Genomic DNA, 22,637 nt, shown 5'->3' with positions numbered 1-22,637 from the left:
CATAGCAGCAATGTTTTTGAAGATTTGTGGGTGATACAGTCAATTTTCAAGACAATGTGTGTGTTTCCATTTCGCTATGCGACTGGTTTACGTTTGAAATCTTTGAGGCTTTATTCTACGTAAGTATTGGGACATGCAGACTTTGCCCCAAATCCTGTTTGACTCATGCTGATTTCGTCTGAAGTTCCTTTGAAAACTGCACGCGCTCGCACACACACACGAACACCAGAATTATTGCAATCTGAATTTACAAATTGCACTAAAAATAAATACAGGAGTGAATAATGACTATGTAAGAATGAGTCATATTTGGTTTGGGGTGAAAACGCCCACTTTCCATCTTGCATGAAAAAGCTGTGACTGCAGAGTGAAATGTATGTCAAACTTTAAGAGTGGACAAATATTTTTATGTTTTTCAGTCTTTATGTGTCAAAACTCACAAAGACGTAGCGATTGTACTTTGTGGCCTACACTGACTGCACACACACACCAAGCAGCATCTTCAACAGTTTTGTTCTCCTTTTAGATTCAACTTTCACTCCAAAGCCTGGAACACACATAAAAAACGATTTTTGCCAATTTAATGGATTTTGAAAGCGTGAGAGACCATGTCTTCGCTTCTTGCTGATGACAACTTAAGGATTTTTAACTGCAATACTGAACTAAAGTGGAAGTCAACCTTAAACATTTCTAGACAATAATATGTTATATGTGACTTCACTAGTCTAAACATGACATTCTGATGAATATTACATTTGTGGAATAAGAGTTATGCAGCAAATTCAGCCGTTTTTATCCATCTCGGGGCGGCCATCTTGCCACTTGCTTTTGACTGAAAATTATATTTGCATATGATTTTGCTTTGAAGCAGAAACAGCCGATGAGTGTTTGCTTACTTGCACACTGGAAGAACATTTATTCTCATTCTGAAATACTAACATTGGCCACAACAATTATTTTTTGCGAAAGGCGGGGAGCACCCTGGGTCTGTTTGCGAGACAATTGTGCGATGCACTCTTTCTAATTTGGATACATGATTTGTTGTTGCAAGTGAGAAGCAAACAAGAGGTTATGGGAGGTCACATGAACAAAATGAATTTGACAATGAAATACATTTTGTGTCCCATATTGATAATTATTATCGAACCATGTCTGAGCTGCTTATCCTCACGAGGGTTGCAGGCTATACCAGCTGTCTCCGGTAAACTGAACTGGTCACATTTTGTTAAAAACATAATCAAATTTTCGGAGTGAATGTTATAATCAGCTTTGCATCATTGTGACGTGATAAGAACATGCAATTTTTTTTTTACTTTGCTTCATATTGCTTGCAACAGAACTTCATTGCTTATTTGCAAGCAAAGGCCAAAAGGCAGATCTGGGCCATTTAGTTTTTTCAAAGACGTGTTTTTAAATGTCGTTTATAGTAATAGCGAGCAAAATAGCTCAGTGAAAGTCAAGTCAATCACTAGATGACTGAAGAGAGTTTCATGAAACATGTGAGTGAAAGATCTCTCACAGTAGAGTGAGACCAAACCCTGCTCGCTCCTTGCAACAAATAAGAGGCATGAGTCACTTCTCCCTTTGGCTGAGGGGTGATGACCCCACAGGCCTCTCCCATCTCCACTAGCAGAGCAAGTTGGCCCACAGCCCAAAACCCAGATAAGGAATAGCACACACACTTGCACTCCAGCAGCCATGCATGCACACACAAGAACACAATCCCTTCATACGCGCCATTTCCTACCAAAAACAGGCTGGAACGGGCCAAAAACAACACACTCAAGAACACACATACATGTTAGTGCACACACAGGAACTGTGGGAGATGTCCAGTGTGATATGGTGAACAATGGAGGCGCAGATTCCTTTTCGTGGGCTTGTCAATAAGTATGAAAAGTAATTTTTTAATTCAATGTTGGGCACGAGGTCACTGGCACAAGTTTACTTCCAAAACTTCCCTTCCTCCCACACAGTGCAAGGCTGAAGCTATCCTTTTTGACAGAAAAAAAGTTACACTCTAAATAGAGTTGGGTCCAAAACAACCCAAATTGAACGGTTCAATTTACCCAAAAAGTTGGGCCAAATGAATAACCTACAATACAACCCAAAAATTGTGTTGCTTTGTTGAGTTATTAATTTAATTTAATTTGATGCATCTTTATGAGTTATCTAACCCATAAAGTTGGGTGAAATTAGTTGGGTCATTTTTGACCCAATTCAATTGAGTTATTCAAGTAATTTAAAATGTTGGATTAATTGAATAATCCATTTTGGGGTTGATTTGATTTGTAGATTATTAATTTCATTTGACCCAATTTTTGGGGTAAAATAACTCAAAAAGCTGGGTTGGTTCATTTGTGACCCAATTCTGTTGGGTTACTCAATTAATTAAAAAAATTGGGTCAACTGAATAATCCACTTTTGGGTTGTTTTGTGTGTTATTAATATAATTTGACCCAACTTTTTGGATTAAATATCTCAAAAAGTTGGGTTGGTTCATTTCTGACCCAATTCAATCAGGGCATTCAATTAGCCCAAAAAGATCGGTCAAATGAATAGCTCACAACCCCCCACCCCCAAATAAATGAAATTAAATACAATTAGATACAATCAAATAAAATTTAATAAAATTTAATAAAATGTAAATTATGGGCAGCTTTTAGACTATTGATTTAATTTGATCCAACCTTTTGAATTAAATAACTCAAAAAGTTGTGTCGATCAATCAATTCTTGACCCTTTTTTTTTTTTACCCAACAGTTTGAAGACTTGCTCAGTGCCTGATTTGAAAGCCATCTAGAGTCAGAAAACTAAAGCAGCAAGTGACTTCATATTTGCATGCAAATATTCAAACAAGAATAAAAGAGAGTGGACTAGCAGGTATTTACATAAGCATGCAGAAATGTTAAAGATGACACACACACGCACACACCTCAGCACAACCCGAGCTCCCTCAAGCATGGACACAAAAGCAGCAACACACACACTCACACATTCCATGAGCGTGCCCTCATAGGGGGAAAGGGAAAAAAAACCATTGGTCCTTAAAGGAAAACAAATGGTGGTTGTGTCAAGCCAGTGCTGATCAGCAGAGAAAAACTCCCTCCTTCTCTCCCCTCCTTCCCTCCCTCCCTCCCCCCAGCCAGACCCGCCCCAGGACCAGCGCTATATTAGGAGCCTGCTCGCTGCTACCCAACTCCACTCCTGGTTCAAGCAGCTCAACTCCTCTCAACTCCTCTCGTCTCCTCTCTCGAAAGACTCTCAAGCCATGCAGTCCAGCTTCAGCATCACCGGCGGGCCCGTCATGATGAGCAGGCAGAGCTACAGCTACTCATCCCGAGGCGCCCCCAAGGCTCAGAGCTTGTCTGGACTGAACCTCAGAGGTCCTCGCATCTCCTCTTCCACCAGGCAAAGCGTCTCATCCGGGTACGGCGGCGGCTACGGCGGTGGCTACGGCGGTGGCTTTGGCGGCGGCTACGGCGGGGGAGCGGCCTCCTTCGACCTGTCCGGCGCCTTGGACCAGAACGCCATTCAGCTGAACGAGAAGGCCACCATGCAGAACCTGAATGACCGTCTGGCCACCTACCTGGAGAAGGTGCGCTCTCTGGAGGCTGCCAACGCCAAGCTGGAGCTGCAGATCAAAGAGTACTACGAGCAGAAGGGGCCCGCAGCCGATAGGGACTACAGCAACTACTGGGCCATTATCAATGACCTGAAGGACAAGGTGAGCTTGCACGACTGTTAATCATTACCATGGTAGACTGATACGGGTTTACAAATGTTATACTGTTTTGGGGTCATACGTAGTGTGGGTCTATCAAGTAAAAACAACTGCTATCTACCGACTAATTCTCAAATTGTCCATTTAAGATCATGGGCGCCACCATCGGCAATGCCAACATCCTCCTCCAGATTGACAACTCCAAACTGGCTGCTGATGACTTCAGAACCAAGTAAGAAAGAACTTAAGTCATTGGGTTCAAACCCTAGTCCTCGAGGGCCTCCTCCAACAGAGTTTCAGACCTGAATAATTAAATATTCAAAAAAATGTCAAATTTTTGTTGTTGTTAGGAAATTAAGAACAAGTTTATCCAAAAAATAACCATAGAATGTCCTTGAAATTGCCAAGAAAAAAAGTGTCAGAGGATTGAATGAAAAAGGCAGAAAAGAAAATGTTCAAAAAGTAACCTAAAATGTCCAAAAACAAAAGAAAGGCAGAACATTACCATATAATATATATTTATGTATAAATACGTATTTAAAAAAGGCAGAAAAGACAACATTAAAAAAGTCCAAATGTCCAAAGAAGAAATCCAGAGATGACCATAAAATGTCTGCAAAATTGCCAAAAATGTCAGAAAGAATAAATGTCCTATGCCTTAAGCAGTACGTTTAGTCAGCGTTTGTATTCCAAACATCAAGTTCATTCCACTTCCTTTGACGAAACAGATACGAACATGAGCTGATGATGCGGCAGTCTGTGGAGGCCGACATCGCCAACCTGCGCCGCCTGCTCGACCAGACCACTCTGACTAAAGCTGACCTGGAGATGCAGATTGAGGGCCTGCAAGATGAGCTGGCCTACCTCAAGAAGAACCACGCCGAGGTACGAGAAACCTCATAGAGATCTCCCTCAGAGAAGGTTTAAAAATGCTAATTTTTTTTGGGGGTGGGGCTGCTCAGGAGCTGGCAGCCATGCGATCACAGCTGTCCGGCACAGTCAATGTGGAGGTCGATGCCGCACCCCAACAGGACCTCAACAAAATCCTGGAAGAAGTCCGCGCCCAGTATGAGACCATCACAGATAAACACCGCCGCGACCAGGAAGCCTGGTTTAATGAGAAGGTCACTATTCAAATAACAAAACAAAACACTACTTTGAATAAGTATGGCAGGTTTAATGATTCTTTTCTTTCCCTAGTCGGCTGCCTTGAGCAAGGAAGTGACCATCAGCACAGAAACCATCCAGACGTCCAAGACAGAAATCGGAGACCTGAGACGTACGCTGCAGGGCCTGGAAATCGAGCTGCAGTCTCAACTCAGCATGGTGAGAGACGAAAGCCAGACGGCCTTTTCACAATCTCGCCTTATATGAGCAAAATTCCCAGATGCCTCCCTTGTCCAGGGAAATGGAGACGGTGATAAAGGGTGCGGAAGGAGGGCTTTACTGAAGAATGCGGGTGGGAGATGGCGGGGGCTTGTGGGGGGGGGATTGGGAGAGGAAAAGATTCTGGTAGACATTAAAGAGCTTGAAGAAAAGGGAAGGAATGCAGAACTTGATGGTCTTGTAGGTCATTAGAGTTCAAAAGGGCCTGTGAGTAAAAAGGATGTAAAAAGTCTTAACAATGTAGCCACACTGTCAGATACAATCACGTGCTTCTTTCCTATAGAAAGGGGCGCTGGAGAACACGTTGGCAGAGACAGAGGCCCGCTACAGCTCCATGCTCGCCAGCTTCCAGAACACAATCAACATGCTGGAGACAGAACTAGCCAACGTGCGCGCCAGCATTGAGCAGCAGGGCCAGGAATACAAGATGCTGCTGGACATCAAGACCAGGCTGGAGCAGGAAATCGCCACCTACAGGAGCCTACTGGACTCAGAGGAATCCAGGTAGATCCTAATAGACATATTTGGAGAGAACATACACATCGAACACTCCATTCATTGTACATTTTCTCTTTCCTTTCTCAATTAAGGCCAATTGGTTCAGGTAAGTGATGCTTAATGCCACGCAGTGATACATTACATAACCACATGGAAACTTGAACCGCTGACATTTTTTTTCTTCTCGTCTTCTTCACAGGGAGCTCCAAGACCACAGTCACGACCACCACTGTGCGCACTTCCAGCTAAAAGGCTCAAAAGTCCAGCCGGCAAGACAAACAACACATGCACACACACACATACACGCTGTCTAATAAAAGCTGTTACACCTGAGAAGTGAAATTGAAAAAAGTAACTGATAGAAGATGAAAGTTGAACGCCGTGCTCGAGACCGAGAGGAGACGAAAGGCTGTGTTGAAGTTCATAAAACAGAAGAAATGTCTGTATGTGTGTGTTTGCTTGTGCTTGTCTAAAAAATAAACCTGCTGGTGATTACAAGTTGTGTCATTTTTCAGACTGAATCTTAAGAGGGAAGTCAACCTTAAACATTTCTTGACAATAATATGTCACATGTGACCTCACTCTGAGTAATATTACATTTGTAGAATATAAGTTGTGAGGCAAAATCCAGCTGTTGTTATCAATCTCAGGGGGGCGGCCATTTTGTCACTTGCTGTCAACTGAAGATGACATCACAGTTGCTCAGGCAACGACCAATCACAGCTTACCTATTTTCTGAAACCTAACCGTTGTTGGTTGTTGCCTGAGACCGGAGCAACTGTGATGTCATTTTCACTCGACAGCAAATAGCAAAATGGCCGCATTCTGGTTTCTGATATTGATAAAAAAAAAACCTGCTGGCTTTCGCAGCCTAACTCATATTCCACTAACGCAACATTAACCAAAATACCATATTTAGACTACTGGGGTTGCATAGAACATATTATTGTCCAAAAGAAATTGGGGGGTTGACTTCAGCTCTGTTTATGCGGTCGTCATAGCAACGGAGTTACATTGCGGGAGGTGGGATATGGGGTGGTGGAAATGTGTGTTACGTAAGGGCGGTGTTTTCAGGAAAAGGGTGAACAATGGTCAAAGGTATTGATGTTAAACTTGGTGCCCTCAACTTCCCCTCGCAGAAAACTTGAGAGAAAAGAGAAGTGATGACCCCTGCATTTACTCAGAAGACACACCCTAAGGGCTGACTAATCTTTGCCCTGGAGCCTGTTAACACTGTTACATTAACTTTTGTTACCTAGTAACAAGAACACACATACTTCAATATAGACACACCGAATGCAAATAGTGAAAACCTGAACAAAGACGAGCATTGTTAAAATATAGCGTCGTTGCTGCACTTTAGACCCATTTATGATGTCGTGTGTACAGATGTGAAAAAGTAAGCGGCGGGTTGAGCCTCGCCTCTTGACCACTGCATGGCCACTAACAACATAATCTTACCTGTTTTCATTTAAACAGGAACAATAAATATATGTGGACATACTAAAAAAGAGTTGAGCAGTAAAAGCATCAAAATCCAAACGAGGAGTGCACATTTCTCAAACAATGGTGTAATGTTTGCTTTGCGATTACACAGTGGGTGGGAGTGCAAAACCCAACCCCCACTGCGAAGCTTTACGGGCCCATATTTGGCTCCATCGCCAGCACCCTGTTACATTACACTGTTTATGTAAAAGAGCTTCCAACAATGCTAATACTTTGACAAGCCAATGCGATCATAATGTCAAAATATTTCCCTTACATAAACGATAAGATATGCAGCAGTAGCACCAGTTAAGAGTGAACTGTTAAGTATACAGTAAACACCAGTTTTAGGGTCTTGGCTTTCAGTTTAACTCCTAAACACTGAACTTCCGTCAATTATGTGATTTTATGATCGAAAGGTAAAAATAAAAGCAGGAAATGCATTGCACGAAGCATGATCGTGCATTGCTGATGACTCACAACTATGCGAGAGGCTTTTGTTGTTGTTATAAAGTAACAATACGTTTATCCGGCACCGTTGGCGTACATATCAGCTGGGACCTTTAGTGGCTCTACGCGGACTCAATCCAGTCTCCTTCTTCTTCTTCTTCATTTTTTTTAAGCAATATTTGCACATTTAAATCCATTGTGTCCAGTTTGAGCACGTACCAAGTATATTAACATTAACATTATCATTAACTTATTTATGTCCAACACTTGACTCAATTATTTTGTAATAATACACTACATTATTGTTATGGACCAAATTTTCTAGAGAGAACAACTTAATCATAAGATTAAAATTAATTAGCTCTATATTGTTTAGTTAAGAATGTTTCAGCTGTTTTTGTTCGGTGTGTCGGGGAGGCTTGTACTGTGTCGCAGATAAAAGGTGAATGACCAGCTTGCTGTTTTGACTCCTCTTTCCTTCAAACATGTCAAAATAAAGAGTCTTGAGGAAGATAGTGAATCCAAAGTTGCTTAAACTCGAATTTTCCCATTACGTGACTGAAAAGGCATTTTATTATTTATAATTAAGGCTAAGCCAATACGCAGTTTTCTGTTACCAGCTTATAAAACAATCCACTTCGATGCAATGTGGCACATTCTGCGAAGCTGATTCAGAAAATAAGAATCTAGTGCAGCCCTGCACAACCTAATGAACAGGTTCTTCCAAATTTGGATGACTGCAACAAAGCCAAAATTTTTGAAAAGTACTGGACAAACTTTAGTTTGAAAGCTTGCCAATGGGGAGACTTAACATTTATAATTATAATAAAGCTTGCCAATGGTGAGCCTTAACATTTATAATAATAATAATAATAATAATAATAATAATAATAATAATAATAATAATAATAATAATAATAATAATAATAATAATAATAAAAGGTAAAAAAGAAAAACACTCAAAAAATGTCCAACAACAAAAGAAGAAATCCTGTAAATTGTAATAAAATGTCCGCAAAATTGCCAAAAATGTCAGAAAATTGCTAGCAAAAAGGCAGAAAAAATGTCCTAAAATAGACATTAAATGTAAAAAAAAAAAAAGAATAGAGAGAAGACAGGGCAAGAAAATGACCTTAATATACGCATAAAATTGCCAAAAATGGCAGAAATTGGGCATAAAGGCAAAAAAATCTAAAAATTTATGCAAATCGAAGTATGAAAAATTAGCAAAAAAAAAAACAAAAAAAGAAGAAAAAATATATATGTATTTATATATATCAAAAACAAAAGACGAAAGGTAGAAGAAAATGAACATCAAATTATTGGATGCTGCATAAATTTGTGTTATGGTGCAGCTATTATTAGATCTTCTTGGGCCCTCATTACATTAGGTTAACATTAACACAGCTTCCTTCATAACAATCTTTAAATGTTTTGCAGCTCCAGACAGATTTGTTGGTATTTATTTGGCCTAAAATGGCTCTTTTGACAGGAAAGGTTGCTGACCCATGGCCTAAACCAGGGATAGGCCAGTTCAGTCCTAGAGAGCCGCAGTCCTGCATGTCTCCTGCCTCCAAAGCCAGGTGTTTCAAATCATCAGCTCATAATTACGTTCTGCAGAAGTCTCTCAGCTGTGTTCGAGGAGGGAGACATCAAAAACATGTATGACTGCGGCTCTCTCGGACCCAACTTGCCTACCCCTGGCCTATACAACTAAATAATATCAGAAGCACCAGTCCTCTCATTGGTTGGTCACAGCGAGCCGAGTTCGACTAGCTAAACGTGTAACATATAAACGGAGTTACCATTAAAGCCGACATAATTTTCCGATCTAATTGGCTCCTGCTTTTGATGGGAACTTGCCCCATCCAATATGGCCACCACATCTGGATGGCCACGCTTCGGCTGGCATCAGAAAAGAATTGACTGGATATTCTATACCGTGTTTGTATAGGGAAATGATTAGTGCCAATGGCTTTATGCGTGAAGGATGATCATTTTTCAGGTGAGAGTACGAGCCCCAGGTTTGTTTACGTTTGACTTCTTAATTTGATTTTATGTAAATGTTTTCAACATAATGCTGGAATAATATGTATATACAGTCATCTGAACTTTTTGATGATATTATGGACCGTAGAGGATGAAATCCATAAATTCCTTACAATTGAGGAACATTTTGGATGTTTTGATGATCATTCCTCAACTTTCTCAGTCTTTTTTGCCACCTGACAAAGATTTTTGGGAATGTGTTGCAGCCATAAAATTCCAAGTTAATGATTATTTGCTAAATTATATTGTTTATCAGTTTAAAAATTAAATATCTTATCTTTGTTGTCTATTCAGTTTGGTTTAACATGATTTGCATATCAATACATTCTGGTTTTATTCATGTTCTCAAATTGAATTGCATTTGTATTTTGTTTTAATGACAAAACGTATTCATTGATTTACAACTGTATGTTTTATTTTATATATACCAATAACAACAGCGATAAGAGCTGCTGATTAGAAGTTGACTTTGCCTGAATTCCGATAAAGAAAAAAGACAGGAAATCCTGTGAATGGGCTCTCTTCCTTGATGTGGCCGTCTGCCATGCAAGGCGGCCTTGAGCCGAGAAGAGCGATTTAGGACGAACAAAGACATTTATGTTCGGATATTAGGAAACCCCAACTATGTGTAATAAATTTCAAAGCCAGGCATTGTAAGTTTTGGGCTGCTTAGATTTTCATCAAATTTGCTTCTGAAACGCTCTCTTTTGAGCCTCCGCTTTCCTTCCTTCACTGTCCAATTGCTGCATGTAAGGCGTAAGCAGAAAAGTCACTCTTAACACCCACCTGTGAAATGTCGTCATTTCACAAATTCAAATCAATCTCTCATATCAGTGACATATTTAATTATGCATCAGTCACGCCTGCCAAAGTTTAACCAAAAGACCGACGCTGCTACCAGGAGCAATGTGTCAGGGTCCTGGAGTCGAGGAAAGTAAGCACATTCTTCACGTGTCTGCTGGACTACACTCTATTTTGGAGCCGTGCTAGTTTCGACACACTAGATAAGAGGAATGCCTAACCTCCTTGCAAATGTTTCACCATCAAACCTCACTGTCAAACTTTTCAAAGTAAACTTGTCGGAATTGAACGGGACCAAAAACCACTTCAAATGTTTTCAGGCTTGCCAAGCATGAGATAGCACATGTGGGAACAAGACTCTTTTGTTCCCTTGTCACCATTCAAGTGCTGTACGTTGGTATCAGCATCAGCAAAACATGCAAGGTTGACTGGGCAGTGCAGGGTGGCTGGTGGGTGGGAATTAAACAGGTAGAGCTGGTTGGAAGCACCACGCCCACTTTTAATCCTAGGAGTCAACGACCCACGGGTTCGTAGTGCTTGGAATCGTTGGACTGCATTTTGTACACAGTGCATGCTATCACTATAACAGGGTTTACGCAAATAAAGGCTCGGGTCGCTCAGCTTGCCACATCCACCTGTAAACACCTTCAATGGGGCGGGGTTTATTTGTTCTGGAACATATCCCAGTTTGAGCTGGGCGGAGAAACATAGTTGTAGTATGTATTTACAGACTTTTGTTCTGATAAACCTGACTGACATTGCTGTGTGAAAGAACCTCCGCTTCAGAGAGGCAACATTTTCCCTGCCTGTCAAACTGCAACTGAGTTGGAATGTTGCATGAGACGAATTTTCCAAAAGCTGTGTGGAAGTGCCCGACTAATACACACATATAACAAAAAGGCATTCATTGCACCAGCTACAGTGCACTTGGAAAGCTAGTCATTGAAAAACAGGCAAGCTCAGTTAAAAAAGAACATGTTTTGAAAAGCATACCAACAAAATGGTAATGGCCTATAATATTTTTGATAACAAATTGTGTGCTGTGGTGGATATTGCCAGTGTGGGATTGTACTTCATCATACGCTACTAATACAGCATAATATAATTCCGCTCGTTTGATTTGTAGCTCATGATACTCTGGAAATGACACTATATATTTGATTATGTGTAAAATTCTCTGCACATCCTCAGATTATATTTATACAGTATCTATTCAAGTCTATGACTGTTGCAACTCCACCAACCAAAAATTTATGCAATACTCCCACCTAGTGCTCATTGTCAGGAGCACGTATTCAAAGGTTTTCATCGGTAGTTCACAAAGTTCTGACACTACAGTTAACTCCAACTCCTTCCGCATTGGTTGAAAATACTCACCCATTCGACTATTTCAACAATGCTCTAATATACCAGAGCCCTGGCTAATAGCAAATTGGTCACTGGTGTCAAAGCATTGTTGAATAGACGTATCTAAATCAAGAGACGAGTATTTTAGTATTTCGGGGAAACAGCTACATTTAGCGTGTTATTCGCAGTCTTCGCTGCACCGGCGCATTTAAATCAAATAGATAAAGCATTTATATTCAATGGTAAATTAATGTAAGATGATTCAAAATTATACTCAAGTATAATAGTCTTTTAGTTACAGAAATATAGCCTCGCCCCTTTTTAAAATTAATTTTGCTATTGGTCACTACTCGCTACTCTCACCCCGCGATTGTGATTGAACGTGAGCTGATGGCAACCGCAGATAAATTTGGGCGAGAGGTGGAGTACAGCCTGGACTGTCCTCATACATTATAGATATGATTCAACCCATTCACACTCACACCTATAAACAATTTCATAGTCTTCAATGACAGTAATCTGTAGTGCCCCCACTATTGCGGGAAAAAGCCGGATTTCCTGATGAAACGCAAAAGGACTATCACAATGGATTTTGGAACAAATTTTGTTAAATGTATTGCAAAAAAACATGCCAGCAAGTTTTTATAAACCATTAGGAACCTAAAAGAAAAATGACATACAATCTCAAACATTATTTGTGCTAATATTAAGTTAGGTGTTTTAGAACTGCTGACTACAAACTCCTACAGTAACAGTAAAATACAGAATATCTCAGACATGAATGAATTATTATGTTAAACTGTTATTCCAACATTATTTGTATTGCATCTCAACATAACATACAATGTAATTGTCATGTAATGGCTTCTTAGAGTAAACAGCCGCCCGTGGCCTTTTTCATTCATTCTTAATCTATTAAAAGGAGACATGACACATCCTTCCTCATGACTTTTTATTTTTTTTTAACAGGGGAACCACAAGTACTTTAAAAGAAGGTTATACAGCGCTGTACACTTGGGAGCGGTACAGACAGACTGGATTAGTCTCATCTTCTCCCGTTAAATACTATTTATTTAAATGTCCTATAATCTTATCCTGATACAATGATACAATAAAAGCTTGTGTAACTGGTCCTGCAGCTTTTCTGATATGTCAATACAATTTTTGTTGGGACTGTTATTTCCTTATATTTGTTTTCCAAAAAAGGAAAATAAAAGCAATGCTCAAAAACCATATGACAGGCAGAATCTGCCAGGTTGTAAGACTCCCAATTCACTCACACAATAGAGAGAAAGAGAGACAGAAAGGAGAGTAGTAGAGTAGTTCTATTTTTCATGTTCTTGAAGGCTGGTCCGTGGTGGAAATAGACGTCAGTTCATAGTGCGGTGCAGAGAAACACAAAAGATCTTTTGCACATTCTGCAACCAGCACTCTTCCTCTGTCCATCCGTGGCCTCACCGAAAAGCTCACTTCCACAGCTGTGTGCTCAGAGTTTGGCCGGATCCGGGCATGGCCCAACCCCCCATTGCAGCTGGAGGCTGAGAGTAGGTCATGTGTCCGGGTGCGCCGTTCAGATGCAACCCTGACATCTGCTGGCTCACCTGTGGGTGGGAAACACGTTACAATTAACACTCGTGAAGGAAAACATAACCTTGAACAACAATCACACGTTATCTACCACTGGGCTGATAAAACAATTGTACAGATTCTTGGGAATAAATGAGATGCAGGTCGTCCAACTTTTTTTTTGGAGGGGGGGAAGCTTTTCCTTAGTGGCACTGAATTCTGACCCGTGTCGTGCGCACAGTCTCATGGTCAGAATTTTTTACTGCTAAATGACATCAAAAATTGCCAACGGTTTTACGTCTATAAACTGCTATCCGTCAGGGCCTTCAGAATCCGTATCGCTGACCGATGTAACACATTAAGCAATGGGATTGTTTCTTTCACCAGTCAGATTTAAATTTTGCCTCAAGCGTATCAGATAGCTGGCACCATTGCCAGGTTTGAGCAAAATACATCTGTCTAAATATCTTTTTTACATTTAAAAAAAAATCCTTACACTGAAGAGGAGAAGACAGAATCGCTGGTTATCTACATGGAAATATTGGAAATGAGCTCTTGAAAATCTGTCCGCAGTTGACGAAACAGTTGTCGCATATCTAAAATACAGTTTATACTGTATACGGATGAAAGGCCAATAGACATAAAAAAATACATCACTTGAAATTATCATTTGTGTGGACCAAACAAATTCCCTCTAATGGAGCAAAAATACCTCACTGAAATGACAATTCAGTTTTTGTTATGTTTTTGGCAGTGACTTAAAGCTTTTGTGTCACACAGTTGATACCTGAGCCATGTTCCACTGCGCTTGTTGCCCAGGCTGGATGGCGTACATGCCCTGGGCAGGCATCATGCCCGCAGGCATCGCACCGCCATGTGGCGCCATCATTCTGGGGGCCATGCCCATCACGCCGCTAGCGGGGGCATTTCCCATGAAGCCATTGGGCATGGTCATCCCAACCATCATTCCTGGATTGGGTCCCATCATGGCTGCTCCACTCTGTGCCATCATGGCACCCATGACGGTCGTAGGCGGCATGGCTGTGCCCATTCCAGGGAAGGCCTGATAACCAGCAGAGGTCTGGACAGGAAACTGCATCTGAGAGGGTCCCATGAACATGCCAGCTGACAGGAAGAGGATAAAACAGAGGACATTGCACAAATAATCGTGTTAATGTACCGTGACATGATGACATACAGGTATGTTCATGTTTAGAATGGACACGAGCCAGTAGGGAAAAGCACATGCAATGTATCAAACGGTACTTTCTCTTTTTGGCTTCTACAACCTAGCAAGTGACCACATCTATATACTGTTTATTATTTACACTTGCACAACTTTTTATGCAGCCAAGTTGCAGTTGCAACATATAACTTCCTCTCTCTTACCAGCTGGAGCCTGTGGTGACATGTTGTTGGTTCCGTAGAGCGACAAGATGGAGTCCTTGGACAATGGCTTCTTTGCATTATCGTCTGTCTTATTTGTGCTGCTGCTGTCATTGAACAAGTCAAGATCGCCGTGTCCTGACCCTGACGTGGCTCCACCCAATGCTGCTGCTGGGGCTTGTGCGGGAGTACCTGCAACGCTGCTGGAGCTCACCTAGGTGGAGGAAAAACACAAAACTATTTACAGGATGTACTGATACAAGTAATATGTAAACAGAAGGGCGTGTGAATGACTATGGGGTTATTTCGAACATGCGCAGCAGTGTGGGCAAAAAGAAAAGGCGGAGCCACATCAGAGCTGAATTTACATTGCCTATCTGTCACACTTCATTGTTTGCATTTACTGACCACATTTAACAACCTGCATGGACAGGCATCTAAAATGCATGTGCCTATTAGTTGTTAGCGACAAACAATGATAAATACAAATATTAAACATTTGGTTTACACACACCTTAAATTTTTCCCACATTTTGTGACCTTACAATCACAAACTTGAGTTTATTTGTTGAGATTTTATATGGAAGACCAATGCAAAGTAGCATATAATTGTAAAGTGGAACAAAATTGATGAATGTTTAACATTTTTAGGCAAGTATAAATCCTAAATGTGTATTCAGGCCCTGTACCCGTAAAATACAACACAAAGCAATCAACTGCCTTAACAATTCATCAAACAGCAAATAAATTCAACCTGTGTGTAATTTACTCTCAGTATTTTACAGTACATTTTATCAAACACTGAAATGTTACATTGTGTTTGAGTAATTTTTATACTGCCTAAATATTTATTCGTATTTGACTTGTTTTGGTACGGTGCATTTGATACACGCATTCACTCTGAACAGTCCATCTAGAGGGAGTAAAAAAAACAACAACACACTCATAGTGATAGCGGGTGACAAGGCGGGCCGGCCTGGCCCAACTTGTATAAAAATATAGGCTACATTCACACATATTCTGGGACTGCCCAAAACAATTCTCTTATTGGAAAGGGGTTAAGAGCGAGATAGTGCTTTGGGATTAGATTTGTTATTTACGCCTCAACAGTTCTTTTTTGATCTTTCACCTAAGGATATGTACACTAGAGATCAAGAATACCTGCTACACATCCTGTCAATGACTGCTGGAAAAATGGTGACAATTAAATGGAGGACACCACCACAACCACCTACAGTGGCCCAGTAGAAGCAAAAACTTAAGGTGTATGTAATGGAGGCCTTAACGGCACAATTACAATTGAAGTCTGAGGTGTTTAAAAAAAGATGGTTGCCTATAGAGAGATACCTCTCTCACTGACTGGACCCCCTTATTGAGCTGTTAGCCATTTTCATCCAAGTGTATTTTTTCCGTCTGTTGGACTATTAAGTTTTTTTGGGAAAGTGCAAAATATACCAATCAATTCGGAACTCGCATGCTAACGTCAACACGAATAGTGAATCAAGACTCTGCTCACCAGTGGCATGTTATACATATTTATAAGATTAAAGTGTTGCATATTGATATTTCCTACCATTTTAAGTCAGTGTTGGTAATTGTGAGAATCATAACATGATCAGTGTCTCCACATATAAAAACATCATGAATTATGAAAACCTCCCATGTTCAAATTCAGTCAAATTAATATTTTTTTCACCCCACATGGGTCTGCTATTTATTTATTTTGTTTTTACAAATGATTAACCAATCAAAAGTGTTGTAATGGCTTAACAGTTATGCAGTTTTTCTGGTCTGAAAAGTGGTGGTTTTGGAGATGTGAGGATGCCACCCAACACCAGCAATATGCTAAGTTGTACCTGAGGAAACTGAGCAGCTGACGTGGATGATGGTAGGGGGTTGGATACCATAGGACCAAATATGTCCAGGTCGTTGTTGTTCTGGCTTGTGCTCGTGATCCCATTGTTGCTTGGTGCAGCTGCCGGTGTGTCTACCACAGAAAAGTGAAAAGACTGGTTTTACAGGTGCAAAATAACCACACACTGTCAAGCGCATACACAAAACTGTTCACTTAGTCACAAGTATAAAATGCAATTTTCACAAAACTAATGGAGGAACAGCCCAAATAAAAAATAAAAATAAAAACATCTTTTATGACCCGTTTCCGACTAACACACTCAGTCTAACTTTTGTTAAGCAAGACCACTTAGAAAATTCCCAAAAATCTTAGGCTCCACAAGAAAACAGCAGCAACCTGCAATTTATCCTACAAAAGCAACAGTAAATATCAAGGAAATGTAGTCCAGCACAGATGTCTGTTTGCCATGTCGAAACATAAAAAAGTCAAAAGTCAGCAGCAAGCGTCAGAAACTGAATCAGGAACTTCAACTTCCTGCCAGACCAAATCTTACAATGGTTCACTGCTTCAACGTTTCTGGATGAACAAGTTACTTGCATTACAAGCAACTTAGTCTATTACAGTTGCCTGTCAGCTGTTAATGAGAATTTAAACACAACAGTTTTGTGCCGTTCTGTAGTATTTGCATAGACACTATGGCTTTTGAACTTACATTGTCAAAATGTCGTGAAGGATACCAATAAACGCATATCACTTTTGCTGCCCTTTTGTTAAAATACTAACCAAAATGGTACTGAGTACAGAGGAGCAGTTAGTGATTACTCAACAATCTTCATATGTGTGCAACAACAGGAATGGCAAGGACGAAAACGGTCTTTGTTTCGGCCTTTTTCTTGTAATAAATAGCCACACAATAAAGAACACAAAAAGCTGCATGTCGTGCACTGCCGGTGTTTGCTTAGTGTGTCATGTTCCTCTACTTTGTTCAATTCATATCAGGTTCAAATGTTATTTTATTACGTCACACTATTTACGTAGCTGATACAGACGGGGCTTTGGCTTCCACGATACAATTGCAAACATGGCAATCTGAAGAGCATTATGCATTACTTTCTCCCTATAATGTAGTTTAACTTACTGGTAATATGATGATGCAGTGCAAATGACATTACCCTCATAAGCCTCCTCACACATTTTTTGGGGGGACAAAGAATATACCCAGGGATGTGATTTGACCAAAGTGAAATTATCTGAAAATTTAGCCGGGGGTCTGGGGGCCGCTGGAACCCAGCTAGGTCCAGGGCAGTGCCCTGGTGGGCGAAGCCCCCCGGAGCTCATGGGTTTTCCGTGTTTTTAAGTACTTTCAATGCACTCACATGACAAAGAAATAGACAAAACAACAGCATAAATTTTCAATGTATATTGAACTATCCCATATAAAATGGCAGTTTTAGTCAACTCAAAATCAGTCACATTCAAAAACATTGCACTGCCTTTGCTTTTAAAAACTATCACTGAGAATATCATCATATCTAACTAATGTGATTATTAAGTTAACACATAAATAATGTTGAAGAGTTCAAATTTCATGAACAAATAATTGTATCATGACCAAATGAAAAGTAACTCATATTAGAGCATACCACAAATGTCTTTGTTATAGCAGAAGATGTTATCTGTCGGAGTCATGTACATACACAATGAACTACTAAATAAATAAATAAATAAATAAATAAAAAATGAATTAAAAAAATGGATTTTTTTTGGGGGGGGGGATAAAAAAAGCGGAATTCCGCGAATTAGCGGAAAAATCACATCCCTGTATACCTTAATGGATCCATGGCTGATGAAAACGAGCAGTAGACTTACCAAGTGCTAGTAGGTTCACTGAAGGTTCTGATGTCTTAACCGGGCTGATTTTTGGGACTGGCCTTGACTCTTCATTCTTCTTAAATGAATAAGTAAACAGTCATGTAAGAGGATAAAAAATGAGTGAAAACTGAGACGAGCTGTGCGAATGTGTACATGAGAACTTACCTTGGTGTAAGATGACACCTTGCTCCCTCGCTCTGTCTCCTTCTCTTTCTTGATACAATCTTTAGGCTGAGAAAAGCAACATAAAACATTTAATCAGTTGGTTTTTAACCCAGAAAAAAAAACATGTAGTGAAGAGTGGCCAAATAGCAACATCCCAAAAAAAAAAAAAAAAAACTTACGCTGCCTCCATTGGTCACATTCATGCTGTAGTATTTCTTCTTCTCATATTTATCCCTGATGAAGAATTCAACTGCTCTGAGGCCAGTGTCAAGGAAAAATAGTAACTATACGCAATACATTGGCCACAGTTTGAGGTACACCGCAGTTGACAGTACAGTACAGTGGGGATCGATAAAGTATACTATGTCATTATTATTATGCTGGATGGTGTAGCTAAAATTGTGGCCAGTGTGTTTATATACATCAAGTGACACTTTCAGGTAAATGCAGACACTGAAAGATACTGGTCTGTTTGAGGTCGTCTGAAGTTTGCTGGAAGGTCAGCCTCATAAAGCTGCCTGGCCTTGGTGTTTCCCATATCTTGTATACGCTGGAAAAAAAGAGACGAGACCACAGAGGGGTGAACACAGAACTCTTTCATCGGCACACGCTCATGTGTTCGTACTGTATATACTTTATGGAACAAGAAAAAGTTGTTTGAAAAAGTCTTATCCTGAAAAACATCAGAACAACAATCAAGTTCCAGAAATTATTATCAATATTTGAATTCCAAATGCTGCAACAACCTAACAGGGGACTACAAATGGAGATTAGCAGATGGCTATATACTGTCATATTTACATGTAAATGTTCATTAATATGCACTATCCCTTTTAAAGTAAATGCTAAAATTAAATTCAATTACATGAAAAAACAGGCTAGTTCTGTAAAAGTTGTTACAGTAAATACAAAGTTATAAAACACTACACTATAGTCCAGTACAGTGATACTCAAATATGTGGCACCGCAAACCTGCACTACGTGAGGTATGACAGACCAGGTGCAGTGTGTGAAATTAACCAATTGCACATGAATAGACAGAAAAATTATCATTTAAGATATGTGTCTTTCTTCTATCCCTGCATAGTCTAAGCTTTGACTTCTGGGCCTGTTTTCTTAAACACAGAGCACATGAACTTGTAGGATGCCAGAAGTGGGCAATTAATTTTGCAATGGGATCACATGAAGAACTGGAGCGCTTGCCGAGGGCCAGCATGCTAACCTCAATATTAATATTGTTTTTTATATCTATTTATAAAAAACCTTGTTTCAATTAAATGCTCTGTATATAAGGAATATATTGTTATAATTAGGAAATATAAATTGTAAAGAAAATTATAAGAATCCATTAAAATGATATATTTACACATTTAAAATTCTAATATTAATTTTGTGCCCCAGGCGACCACCAAATCTTAATAGCCGCTCCTAGTCAATACTCCCAAATACAGTATTTAGATACAGTAAGTGATGTCTAACAATACAGTAATGACTTAGAATACAAGCAAAATGTACAGTCTATGAAAATGTAAATTTGCATACAGCATTATCAGGCCAAATCCTCTTGAACCCCTTTCCCAACACTATGCAGGAAATAAGAATGTTGATAAGATTAGGACGAATGTTGTCATTTTAGCTAGAGTCTTTTTGGGGGGAAATAATCACTAGAGGGGTTTAAAAAAAACTTTCAAAAAGCATATATGTTATGCTGTATTTTGACTTCGTGTTCTCTGTGAGGGCCAGTCAGAGACTGTGGATAGGCTGGATGTGATTTGCTGGCTGTACAATGCCCACATCTCTCTTAAGGTCCTCTGACACCGCACTTACCGGTACTTACGTGGGGAAACCTACAAAGACGACAAGCCGATGGCTTCCTGGTGCAACCTTGTCCACATTCATAAGTGTTAATGCTGCTTTGCCACCTGATTTATATTTTATTCAACTGTTTTTATTTTATTACCTTTTTCCTATGCAGCAAACAGAACAGTGCTCCAAATTTAGTTGTACACTTGGTGTACAATGACAATAAAGGCATTCTATTCTACTAAGAAGTAAACAGTAAAGGCTTTTCTGCTGGGGAAAATGTACTGTCATTGCTGTTAGAAAAAAAAGCCCCGACTTTGCACATTTTAAAGAGGAACAGATGAGCATCGGGAAAAAAAACAGGAATGTGGCTATCCCATTCTAATGGCTTGGCAGGAATTTAGAGAGTTTAATCTCATTTGTGAGCTGCCATCCCTAATTCCATTTATAGTAAAAAGTCAGAATAGCAATTAAATATCACTCTGCCAGCCCCTCTCCTAGTGAAGGTGCTTTCAAACATCACTGTGACACAGTAAACATAACGGCTTTTATTTTGTTGTTTGAATGGCAACAGGTGGATACATAGGTTCATTCTACCTTCTGCCATTAAATGGAAGCACATTGAATTGGTCTGCCTATCGCTCGCATTAATAGATGAACAAAAATAATTGTAATTAATATGTCTCGACCAAATTATGTTAAATAGGGTAATACACCGCACCACCCCTGTTGATGTGGTGTGCCACCTTGGTTGGGAATTACTGCATTACTGTATTCACCCATTGCATTGTGAGAGTTGTATTAGAATGTGTTTTGACAAACTGTGATAGAACACAACAGGAAGTAGCCTTTATCCATGTTTCTCATACAAGTCTTATAGTAGAAAAATGAACAATATTGTACCTGAATTTGATCTGAGGTCCATTGGTCCAAGTTGACTGATTTCACTCGGGATATGTGGACACCGAGGTTCCTGTGGATGCCCGCACACCGAATGCAGATAAATACCCCCAGGTTCCAAGACGCCCATCTCGGACCTGAAAAAGTTGGACCGGAAAAGTAAGAGGTGGCTTAAGCCCCCGAAAGGTAGCAAAAACAGATCCTGCCCTATACATCTCTGTGTGACGTGACAATGATCCTTTAGATTTGCCTCTATTACAACATGATAAACATGCTGTGTGACGTTTAAAAAAGTAGACACGGGTTCATTGTGAAAGGACATACTTCTTGCTGCATGTTCTTAACGATGACGAAAACGGTTAGCCTGCTAGCTAGCCACTTAGTTTAGCTTTAAGGGACGCGGTGTCAGCTGACTACCGGAGCCGCTTCCGTACCTCGATGCTACTTTTGTTCTTATCGCCTACGGTGAATACAAGTCATCGTTTGTGTGACAAAATATGACAAATACGAGCCAGCGTGAATGTCGCACCTTTCGCCTCGCAGTCGGCGCAATACTTGTTATCTTCCTCTCTGAGCATTTTGGACAGGATGGCCTGGTGCTGCTCGTTCAGTTTCTGGGCCTTCTCTCTCTCTGAGCGGGTCGTCATGTTCGCTTCTTCCGTTTAACTGGTCGAATAAAATAGCAACTACAGTAATCCGTCGAAAGTCGAGAAAAGTTTCCGATAAAAGACCATAATCAGAAAAGCGAACGCCTCCGACTGGTATGAAGACACCCGGAACCGGAATCGCTTCTCCGCCCACGGGAATTCACAAGCTGACGCGGCGGCCACACAGGATTGGACGGCCCCGATGACGTTATATGACGCACGAGGTTTCTTCACGTTTGCAATAAAAGGAAATATTACGCATGGTTTGGGAATGTATTTTTTTTTATTATGTAACTTGTACACAATTAAAACCAGAACACGTCTAGTGCGGTAATGTGAAAAAACAACACTACATTAAAACCATAACAGTTTGACCACACACACCTCATGAAGTACACCTGCAAAATCTAATACCAGAGCTGTATCAATCGTGGTACCTTGACTAAAGACTGCCCAAACTTTCAGGCGTTTACTGAACAGAACAGACACAAATACAAAATGCAAACATTCACAATGAGCACAGAGAAGACACCAACACAGAACTAACTTCACGTAATTATAAATGGCCAACCGAAGCTGGAGTTAGAGCTGATGACAAAAAGTAACCAAAAAAAATAAAAAATTGGGGGGTGCTCCAACAAATCAATGACATTTCAATCAGGAAAGCTGATTTATATACGCAAGTAAATTGGGTTACAAACTT

The 22,637-nt window shown here is 40.1% G+C and overlaps 2 protein-coding genes across 3 annotated transcripts; one reads left to right on the top strand and one right to left on the bottom strand.

Annotated features, from left to right (window-relative positions):
- Window positions 1-3,182: 3,182 nt before the first annotated feature.
- On the top strand, window positions 3,183-6,106 carry LOC144055000 (keratin, type I cytoskeletal 19-like). The gene is made up of 8 exons (XM_077570526.1): window positions 3,183-3,727; window positions 3,874-3,956; window positions 4,453-4,609; window positions 4,687-4,848; window positions 4,925-5,050; window positions 5,394-5,614; window positions 5,701-5,714; window positions 5,808-6,106. Exons 1-8 carry the CDS (start codon window positions 3,272-3,274, stop codon window positions 5,855-5,857), a joined length of 1,269 nt encoding a protein of 422 aa, XP_077426652.1. The 5' UTR covers window positions 3,183-3,271; the 3' UTR covers window positions 5,858-6,106.
- A 6,572-nt stretch (window positions 6,107-12,678) lies between these two features.
- Window positions 12,679-22,107, bottom strand: LOC144055414 (stromal membrane-associated protein 1-like). Of its 2 annotated transcripts, none has more exons than XM_077571345.1 (10): window positions 21,817-22,107; window positions 21,291-21,424; window positions 19,049-19,134; window positions 18,764-18,839; window positions 18,585-18,650; window positions 18,417-18,495; window positions 16,549-16,679; window positions 14,696-14,906; window positions 14,094-14,431; window positions 12,679-13,341 (listed from the first exon to the last, which is right to left on the bottom strand). In XM_077571345.1, the coding sequence occupies exons 1-10, from the start codon at window positions 21,932-21,934 to the stop codon at window positions 13,207-13,209; spliced, it is 1,374 nt and encodes a 457-aa protein (XP_077427471.1). In that variant the 5' UTR covers window positions 21,935-22,107; the 3' UTR covers window positions 12,679-13,206. The 2 variants fall into 2 exon arrangements, with proteins under 2 accessions (XP_077427471.1, XP_077427472.1); XM_077571346.1 differs by having other exon boundaries at window positions 18,417-18,492.
- Window positions 22,108-22,637: the final 530 nt, after the last annotated feature.

Source organism: Vanacampus margaritifer, chromosome 7, assembly GCF_051991255.1.
Source record: "Vanacampus margaritifer isolate UIUO_Vmar chromosome 7, RoL_Vmar_1.0, whole genome shotgun sequence".
Taxonomy (NCBI): Eukaryota; Metazoa; Chordata; class Actinopteri; order Syngnathiformes; family Syngnathidae; genus Vanacampus; species Vanacampus margaritifer.
This window is presented reverse-complemented; position numbering and strand designations above follow the sequence as displayed.